This window comes from Haliotis rubra, unplaced genomic scaffold (genome assembly GCF_003918875.1).
Source record: "Haliotis rubra isolate DU_JTF1 unplaced genomic scaffold, ASM391887v1 Scf939, whole genome shotgun sequence".
Lineage (NCBI taxonomy): Eukaryota > Metazoa > Mollusca > Gastropoda > Lepetellida > Haliotidae > Haliotis > Haliotis rubra.
The window spans coordinates 108,741-119,906 of NW_025767678.1; the positions used below are offsets into that span (position 1 = coordinate 108,741).

The 11,166-nt window shown below is 39.8% G+C and overlaps 1 protein-coding gene across 1 annotated transcript; it reads left to right on the forward strand.

Annotated features, from left to right (window-relative positions):
- Positions 1–7,101: 7,101 nt before the first annotated feature.
- On the forward strand, positions 7,102–10,342 carry LOC124264708 (tripartite motif-containing protein 3-like). Its single transcript, XM_046699474.1, has 3 exons — positions 7,102–7,393; positions 8,119–8,452; positions 8,542–10,342. The coding sequence occupies exons 1-3, from the start codon at positions 7,102–7,104 to the stop codon at positions 9,785–9,787; spliced, it is 1,872 nt and encodes a 623-aa protein (XP_046555430.1). The 3' UTR covers positions 9,788–10,342.
- The last annotated feature ends 824 nt before the right edge of the window (positions 10,343–11,166 follow it).

An 11,166-nucleotide genomic window follows, 5' to 3' on the forward strand; every position in this document is an offset into this window, starting at 1 on the left:
ATTTGTATTATAGTTTGTTGCCTTGGTAATGAATTGATTAATCAATAATGCTTGTGTAAACAATTAAGTTGATATCGCAGGTTAAGTCAAGGCGCGTGTTATCTCCACTGTGGATCCTCTTGGAACACACAATGTGTACAACTTTAGTATTTTTACTGGTGAGATGCGTCAAATGTCATCCATCGTCTTTCAAAAATGCCTCACATGGTAACGTCAGTGTCTGTCCATGATGAGATGGATTTACCGAGTGGTGTGATTGATGAAATGATGAAGAATGACGTTCTTTGTTGATAAGCATGATGAAAAAAGATGTTAGATGTACTAGCAATGATGATGTGTTATATGCAATCAAAATTTAACACTCGGGTGCTTTAGACATTTTTAACGATCTAATTTTGACCAAAGTAAATTAACATTCCTGATTGGGATGTATCATGGAAATACATTTTTCTCAGTCATAGAAAATAGACAAAATATATCAAATAGCTTGATCATCTATGGGACATTTCAAAGCGATTCAAAGTAAGTATTATAGTTAATTATCAAAATCTGATCTACAAAAGTAATCCTGAACCCTCCAGAGGCTCCAAGTCAGCAATTTCAGAACACACCCAGCCCCATTCAGGAAGCCAACTGGCCAAACTGCAAGACAAGAAAACTCACCTAGACAGTCAACATCAAACGACACAACCCGACAGTCAGCAGAGATAATGGTTATTACATCCCTGCAGCTTACGATCAGCACTCAATACACCCAACTTTAGTTAACTACTGTTTGATACTTTAGAAAACATAATCAACTTCGTTGAAATAACAAAATCTGTATGATCTATGAGAAGCCCAGGTATTGGTGGATCCTTAATGCAGCAGTGACGTTTTCACGTATTTTTACATTTTAGTTTGTTTATTTAACAGTCAATAAAAAAGTTATACGAAAACATTTCCTTTTCATTGTGTTCTACAGTTTTGTGGGTAACAGTATCATTCATGGTATTCTCTTTACCTGTTGTCTGTGTAGGTCAGGTTGATGAATATGCATATCACGTGCATTTCATGTTAGTGGGAATCTTTGTGATAATATTGACGATTTTGATTGGCTGATTAGATCATCTGTTTCAATAAGACGATACCCCGTGGTGTCTTGTGGTTGTAATTGCGTTCTGAGTGCCGAATATGTGAGACCAAACCAGAGTTGTCACCAGGTTAAATGGTATATAAAGTTGACAGGTTATAAAGTATTAGTGATGAAGTTAAGCTACTGTTCTAGGCCAAAAACGTCTATTCAACAGTCATTAATATTAGCATTTTAAAAATGTAAACGTTATGCTTAGCTAAACTGGTATAGGCAGTAAAGTATTCACACCAAATGTTGTATTCTCATTTTATTCACATATGAATTCTTTGCAAGTCGTCTCGTGTGTTGAATGTACGCGCTGTGATAATGGCTGCTAAGAATGGGAATGCATGGCGTGTGTCAGTTATGGATGCGTGTAATATCTGTACATTTGACCATGTTGTGTTACTAAGGTTTATCATCACGTTGCCGTCGGGCAGGGAGGTAAAGTCGTTGCTTTGTCTTATAGACGGGTGAGCTAATTTTGAATAATTATGAAATGTTAAACATATACCTTTCATTCTCATATGGAGAACATACCTATTATATTGAATCCCTATAACAAACCCAGTATCATTATCTAAGTGAAATAATTCAAAGGGAAAACTGTTTGTTATTAATATATCTATTCTTTGTTCAGTGTGATCATGCGTTACATGTTTTTCAGTTTTTATCCCCCTTTTCTTTTCTCATAATATACATGCTAATTAATCTGTGATACTACTGTGATATCAAACATACTGTGATTTATATTTATAAGGAAATGTTTACAGGGTATTTTTCTTCTGCTAATCTGCTCAATCTGATTCACGCCCACATCGAGTCGTGTTTTCTCGGCGTGAGCTGTTACATTAAGGGAGAATTTTGCATTGTTTTCACCACCAACTTTTTGAATATCAGTGCGTGGTATACTTTCTGCTTTTAGTATAGATTTCTTTTGAATATGTAAGGTTTTGGTCTCTACTAGTTAATCAAATATAAGATAAAAGTGACACTTTGACACCATTCCTGATATTACTAGCTCTATTAAACATGCCCAAAACATGGAAAGATTTTAGATTTATAATTGTGTTATATGTAATCAACATTCAAGAACAAGTCTGGTGACACGGGGGGGTCAGATAGTTTTCATGATGGATAGCTATGACCAAAGTAAATCAAAATGTGCAAATACAAAGGTATTTCTGTCTTGGATATATCTCAAAGAAAAGGTGTTTTTCTCATGCATAGAAGTTACACAAAATATGTCAAATAACTCGATTTCCAATAGGAATTTATTCCCCGTACCATCTAGGGAAAGAAAGAACGATGAATATTAAAATTTGATGATATAAATCTGATCTAAGAAAGTAATTCTGAATCCTCCCTTCATGTTCATGTACAATGTATTTTGGTGAGAGAGTGAGTGAGTTTTGGTGTTACGGTTGTTTCAACAGTAATCTAGTTACAGTTATGACGTAGTTGTAGGAAATCCCGAGGTAATGCAGATCTCAGACTGTGAAACCAAGGAACACGTGTATGGCACTATCACATACAGAAACTTAACTGGGGAAAAGTGAGATTCGAACCCACAATCTCTAGCGTCTGGTGTGACAATGGGACACAACTCTGAAGAGTACATAGTCGACTGAAACCCCGTGCTTGTTGGTTCAAATTTGTGGTTCAAGAGAGACAGTGACATTACTGTCATAGTTGCCATTACACACACAAAAACACAAAAAAAAAAAAAAAAAAAAAAACATTTTTGTTGTCAACAAAGAATCAACTTGCCCAAAGACATTCTCCACTTGCACACTATGTTACTACTTTTGATTGGCCGTGGGTGGACCAATCATGTGAAGCACCGCTATTCGCAGAGTTGCATCCCTTGGGCATGCCAGGATTTTGCTGTGTCCAATTATGAGGTATCTCAGCACCATTCCCGTGCGTGTGGGTTTCACCCTGTCTTGGACCTGTATCAGTGCAGATATCAACTAAAACATTCTTTGATCACGAACCATGTTTGAAGTCGTTTCGCTCTGTCATATTGCAGATCGTCAACAAGAGTGAGTGAGTGAGTTAAGTTTAACGTCACATCGGTAATACTTCAGCCATTTCGTGACGAGAACAATATAATTTATATTAACAATAAAATCAATAAATTTAGAACATAAAAATCTGCCATCGAAGGACAGTAAAACTTTTAGAGTACCATAGCTCTAATATTTAAAACTAGTACGTTATCATAAAAAAATATAACTATAGACAAAACTACAATATATAAACGGGCTATAGATCACCAGCAACTGAATCGTCAACAAGATAAAGAGGCAGACACAGATATCAGGCACCACAAACAGATCACCTCTGTACACACCAGAAATTAGCTTCGCACATTGTACCCATGTTGAGCTCCGAATCCGACCTCTGGCGTGACGGCCAGAGAATGTTTTGAAATCAGTTTGTATGATCCTATAATCGAAAGACACGAAACGCGGAATGAAAGAGGTGCGAAGAAACTGTGTGTGCGTTATATGTTATTCCCGTGATATCTCCGACCCTTGTCACTAATCAGTAGATATGTGTCACGTGGTACAATCTCTATCTACATCACCTGTATGGAACGAGCACGTGAAGGTAAGTGGGCGTGTTGGGGATATTTGCCAGACTTCACTTACACTACAAATCTTCCAATGTTGGGTTATAGTCAATTCACTACTCTGTGATTGATGGACAAGGTGTGAAGTAATTCGGTGGTAATAGTCTACTATTTCTGCCATGGTGTTATGTTTCCTGTGTGTGGTAATTCAGCCATGGTGTTATGCTTCCTGTGTGTGGTAATTCAGCCATGGTGTTATGTTTCCTGTAATTGGTAATTCAGCTATGGTGTTATGTTTCCTGTGTGTGGTAATTCAGCCATAGTGCTATGCTTCATGTGTGTGGTAATTCACCCAAGGTGTTATGTTTCCTGTGTATGGTATTTCCATGTGTGGTAATTCAGCCAAGGTGTTATGTTTCCTGTGTATAGTAATTCAGTCATGGTGCTATGTTTCCCATGTGTCGTAATCCAGCCATGGTGTTATGTTTCCTATGTGTGGTAATTCAGCCATAGTGTTATGTTTCCTGTCTGTGGTAATTCTTCAGCCATTTCGTGACGAGAACAATATAATTTATATCAACAATAAAATCAATAAATTTAGAACATAAAAATCTGCCATCGAAGGATAGTAAAACCTCTAGAGTACCATAGCTCTAATATTTAAAACTAGCACGTTATCATAAAAAAATATAACTATAACTATAACTGTGGTTTTCTTTCCTCTGTATGGTAATTCAGCCATGATGCTATATTTCCTGTGTGTGGTAATCCAGCCATGGTGTTATGTTTCCTATGTGTGGTAATTCAGCCATGGTGCTTTGTTTCCTGTGTGTGGTAATTCAGACATCGTGTTATGTTTCCTGTTTGTGATAATTCAGCCATTGTGTTATGTTTCCTGTGTGGGAATTCAGCCATTGTGTTATGTTTCCTGTGTGTGGTAATTCAACCATGACTGACTGACTGAGTATGGTTTTATGCCGCTTTTAGCAATATTCCAGCAACATCACGGCGGGGGGCACCAGAATTGGGCTTCACACATTGTACCCATGTGGGGAATCGAACCCGGGTCTTTGGCGTGACGAGCGAACGCCTTAACCAATAGGCTACCCCACCGCCCCAATTCAGCCATGGTGTTATGTTTCCTGTGTGTGGTAATTCAGCCATGGTGTTATGTTCCCTGTGTGTGGTATTTCAGCCATGGTGCTATGTTTCCTGTGTGTGGTAATTCAGACATGGTGCTATGTTTCCTGTGTGTGACCTTACCACTGCTGTGTTGACGTGTCTACTATCGTCATGTACAAGGAACCGACTACCCTCATCTCACACAAGTTCGTGTGTGAACTTACCGATGCACTGACGTCAGTTAATTACTATGCCTATCATATCTACACACAACACAGTTTTGAGACAGTATGGTTGTATAGTGTCAAGTGGCACTGCATTTGTTGGGCAATCTCTTACAGCCTACTTTCGTTATCGACATGAGTTATGCAATCTTGGTCAGTACATTATACAGGCGACAATTAACGTAAATGCATCTGTATAACGCGACTCTGGTGATACGAAAGGCCTTTTTAAAAGACTTACTAAAGACAAAGTATATGATTAAAAGTAAACGTATCAAAGTCTACATTTTGGAAAAAATTAGACTAATGCTTAGTCTCTTATAGATATAATTTTTTGATTGTAACAAACAAACCTATTATAAATTGAAAGGGCGCCCCAGTTAGACCAGAGATTCAGAACCTGGGGAAATCTGGGCTTGCTTCAAGTAGGGCTTTAGCACTGCAGGGAAGGCTAGGCTGTAGGGAAAATAATGTGGTTCAGGGACTGTGAGACAGACTAGGAAAATATAAGTGAAATTAGTTTCAAAAGTCGTACATTGGGAGGAAATGACTGAGAGATAAATGAACGTAAGCAATGACAGAAGTATATGTGCTTTATCGTGTTGTATACTTGACACGTGAACCAAGACCCCCGCTCCGTGTCTTCTCGGAGGGTGTATTTACGTTGTGTTGTGTGTCGTTGCTGACCAGTAGCCGTTTATTATGGGGCTCAACCTCACCCTTCACCGACTGGCTGGAACGAGGAAATGAAGTTGAGTAAACGTGCAGGCGGTATTTGCCAGACTTCACGTACACTACCATTCTAACAATGACCAGGTATAGCGACGTAATTACGCGGTGATCTAACGACAAGGTGTGAAGAAATACGGTGATAATGGTCTTAGAATTCGAGTCCTTCCCTCTGTGCTCCGTGGTCTACTTTCACTATGTACGGATATATCGATCTCAGGTGACTCGGTCTGTGGACATAACGGTACATTGACTCAAGATGGAAAACTATTGGTCATCCACTACATTTCTACATTTAATAAAATATTTAGACAGTAAATATTCATAGCTGGAGTCGTGTTTGTTGGCGCAAGCAGTTGACACCAGCCTAGCTACTTTCGTTATGGAAATGAGTGATGATATCGAAGTCAGCGCTTTATGTGCCAAGTGCACGAGTCATTGTTGCTTCTTGGTGTAAATGACGGGTGTGTTGTCGTCTTCATTAGCGTTTTGCGTCAAACGTAAGCTGGACGTCCACGTAGTTGGCAGAAGCAGTGTGATTGTTTACACACCAAGTTTACACAATGGCAGAAACAAATGTGTTTCATCTTCGTCACTTCATCACAGTGCCGAGATCACGCAAGCTGAAAACAAACCTGTCAACCATCCAAGGACTCTCTGTGTACAACATTGCTTAACTTTGACTGATTAGTGACCTGGGGTATATGCACAAGACGACACCCCAACAGGTTGTTCTTGTCTCCCAGGGTGGGCATACAAAATATTGATTGCAGAAGACCTTGATCTTATAATTTTCAGTCTTTCTCCAGAACACATACACTAACACACTTGCACGCACGCACGCACGCACGCACGCACGCACGCACGCACGCACATATATCTGTGAAGCTTATCGGCTGTGGTTGCGCTGGTATGTCCAAAAATTTGAAATGAACACTTACTATCGTTTATATATAGAGAGAGCATACTAAATGGTGTCCCGTATAGTACCTTATTCATTCGTTAAATGTTCATTTATTACCCATCCAACATTAGCACAATAATACATCAGAATTCAATTTACAGCACGAGTGCATTACGTCATCATAACAGAGGTCACGCGTATGAATACATTTCATTTATGATTGTCAGCAATAGTCTGTTTAATTTGATTTTTTTTAAATGAACAAGGGGGTATGAAAAAGGGTCCAAATAACTTCAACCAACATATCATTTATTTTGTATAAATGCTATTACACGCAACCGTTACTTTGGCCATATTACCTAGTGCAAATAGTCCCGGCAGCATGCAATGCGTAATAACATTGTAAATTTAATGCATCTTCATTTTGCAGATGTCGACGTCTCAGAAACTGCAGGAACATTTCCTCACATGCACCATATGTACAGAAGTATTTGACAATCCCTGCACCCTTGTCTGTTATCACACATTCTGTCGGAAATGTGTCGTCAACTATACCAAAACCAAACCGGAAGCCATCAATGCCAAGTCTCTGCTGTGCCCTTTCTGCAGTAAGATGACGAAAGTGACCTCCCCTGAAAGATCAATAGATGAGTGGGCGGATGACGTCAAACCGAGCTTTGTCATCCGGGGACTCCTGGACTCTTTTGGCCCCGGATGTAAAGGTAAGGATCAATGGTAAACTGGTACTGGAATGCACGATGGTCTATTGGATGTGTCTTACACCTCACTCAATAGAAAGGAAGGATAAACACGTGTAAAATAAATATTCGTCTGTGGTCGTTGTATAAAGTTTGTAATGTTCGACTCTTAACCTTTGCGAAGGCAACACACTCCCTTACTCAATGCGAAAATGACTGATCTAAACCTTATTGTAATTGCAAATATATTCATTATTTAGTAACTGATACCAATTTCAATTTGTACCCCCACAATACTCATGAATTTAGTGGTCCTGCATAGCTGTTTTCCAAATATCTTGTTTCAAGTTAAAAGGTAGGGTATTTAGGGTTCAAATGATAACTCATTTTTTTATTATGTCAAACTAGTCATTCAAGTTCCCGAAATCTGAAGTCAGTCTTGCAGATATCTGTTGTGAGGTAGCTTACACTAAAATTACTAGTAACAACAATTCATAAACCACAACAAATAGAGTGGGTGAGTTTAGTTTTATGCCGCCTTTGGCAAAATTACAGCAATATCACGGCGGGGAAACCAGAAACAGGTGTCACACATTGTGTCCATCTGGGAAATCGAACCCGGATTTTCGGCGTGACGATCGAACGCTTTGACTACAAGGCTAGCCTACCGGCCTTAAACAGACGTGAGAACAAACACTCGATGATACGATGCTGAATGCTTTTTATTCAACCTTGTTTCTTTTGTCCAGATACAAAGAACTGCACGTGCTGTCATCGCGAAGGGGAGACAACTCCAGCGACTGTGTGGTGCTCGGTATGCGATGACGCCCTGTGTGATGTATGTGCTAGGGTGCACAGTCGCATCTCATCCACTCGTCATCACGATACAACTGCCCTGACTAGTGAGGCCATTATCCCCAGGAAACGAAACATTAAGTGTAAAGAACACAAGGATGAAAACATCAAATTCCTGTGCAAAGATTGCAAGAAAGTCACCTGTCACACCTGTTGTGTTATCTATCACAGGAAATGTGAATCAGTTGTCACACTGGAGTCGGAATTACCTGCATTGACGTCCCAGCTGTTGAATAAGAAGGAAACTATTTCGAAGAAGCAACTCCAAATGGAAGCAAAAGTTCATGCTGTTAAAGTGAACGTCGTTTCTGAAAAAGATATGCAAGAATGGAACATGACATAAAGTCTTTTGGTAACAACGCGAGAGAAAAGATAACTCTCATGGAAAATAAACTTCTAGATGAACTCAAAGAAGTTTCTGAAAAGCACATTGAACAACTGACAGCCGACCTAAAGTCGGTTGAAATATCAGTACACATGTACCGACAGCAGGCTGAGCTGATAGACCAGGCTCTACAGTCTGAGTGTGACATGGACGTGTATGAGATGTATCAGGGATGTGAGGCCGCTGATGTGGATGCTGTCGGAGACGTAGACGTGAAGAAGAGGGGTAGAATAGCCAGGATCATGTTCAGACAGAACGAAGACATGCTGAGTAGAGCTCTGGACGATCTACAGCTGGGTGAGATAGATGTCCAGTATGACGGAATGGTGGACACCAGTAACGTGCTGGACCTGAAGGCTGTTCCTGTGTTACAGGGCACCATTAGCGTTGAGGTAGCAGGAGACCGGAATACGGTATACCCTACTGACGTAAAAGTATTGCCGGTGAATGGTACAGACACAGTGGTTGTAACAGACTACGACAACAACAGTGTGAAGTCCTTCTACACCAGGAACAAACAACGACGTCACAGCAAGCTCAGCCTGGGAGGTTCTCCGTGGGGTATAACAAGGCTGAAACACAACCAGGTGGCTGTCACTGTGCCGAATACCAGACAGATGGTAACAGTTGACGTGAACCCTGACCTGGTGCTGCTGTCGAACATCAAGACCAGCAAACAGTACAGGGGTATAACGTCTCTGACACCATCAACACTAGCAGCAGGTTCTGGTAGATGTGTGGATATTCTGGACATGAGAGGAAACTTCCTGAAGTCAATTAAACCTATAGATAGTGGAAAGGAAATCATAGATTCTCCTGACTTTCTTTGTACAACAAGAACAGGAAACATCCTTGTGTCGGATAACTGTTCGAAGCGTGTCCTGTGCCTGACAGCTGAAGGTGACTTTGGGTTCACCTACCCTACAACAGAAAACACAACACTAGGACTTCCACGTGGTATCACAAGTACCAGCACAGGTGACATCCTGGTTACTGACTACTATCAAGATACTGTTGTTCATCTGACTGAGTCAGGACAGTTTGTCAGAAACATACTCACTAACGATGATTGGGTCTTGCACCCGCACGGAGTTTGTGTAGATGGACGTGGCCGTGTTTATATTTCTAATTACCTTTCAGGTGAAATCAAAGTATTCAGTTTCAGTAACACAGTATAGACCTTTGATTCTTTCTCAAGTGATCATTGCATCTGTAAATATTACAATCAACTACATATACAACGACCTCCTGACTGCAGATTGACTGAGCTGGTCTTGACAAATCATCACATGTAATGTACTGTGTGTCTGAGTATATCTAATGTACAGTGTGTCTGAGTATATCTAATATAAAGTGTGAATGCGTATTTCTGACTGTATAGTATGAATGAGTATATCTCATGTATGGCGTGACTAAGTATATCTAATATACTGTGTGACTAAGTATATCTATCTAATATACCGTGTGTCTGAGTATATCTAATATACTGTGTATCTGAGTATATCTAATGAAGCAGTGATGAATCAATGAAGACACACTTACTGGTATTGGTGTATGCCATCTTTACCTTAAACTTAGAATGCAAAGCATAATGTGTACATAGGGATACTACGCTATTGTGAAATTACTTAAATTTCTAAAATTAATCCATTTGTATATTAGGTTCATCAAGATGGACTGATACTCTGTCATTGTGAACAGTTCCGCGTATGTGACATTTGCTACAGTGCTAATCACCTTTACCTTAATTGATGTCAGATCTCAAGCCTGTTCTTTGTATCTTGAATTATTTTTCATCGTTATAGATATTCATATTTCGTGGATATAACTTCGATTAGTCTATGTAAATGCAAACTTTCTCGCCATTTCGAGCAGCCCAGAGAAAATGTTTTATTCCATGTGAGTAGTACTAGTACTGCTTTCTCCAGCAGTAACTGAGACTTTTGTGTGTGTGAAGATGAATTTACAAGATTTGTGTTCCGTGTGATATGATTTACTACTTCTCGATCAACGCGTTTCCAATTATATGTACTGCATCAGCGCGTTTCCAATAAACGAGATCAAGTACTTCCTGTTAAACGGCTATTCTCAATAGCCTGTCAAAGGCACTGCTCTGTTCCCAAAGTGTGTCTGCGAGTAGTCACACACAACTACTTGTTTCCATGTTTACAAGTGCAGTCTAGCAGTGTTTTGTATCTATTATTGGGATCGGGAGCTGAAATTGTGTTTCCTTATCATCGTTTGCTATAGGGTTAATGGTGATCAGGGTCATGTGTATCCCTGTGATCTTGGTATGGCAGTACATTGTGCAGAGCTGTGTTTATTAGGAGCCGTAAAACCCGGTTCGGTCAGGGTATCCTGAAGATTCAAGATTCAGTAACATACTAATCTTTGTATAGCGCCAATATCCAGCTCAGCTGCTCAAAGGCACTTTGTTTTTCCCTTAATCATTGGATGTCAATCTCAATGGCAATCGTATTTTTCAATCCCAACTCCCTGGGGATCATACAACTTTGAAGCCATTAAGGCGCAGTGTAGACATTACTTGACTATGATA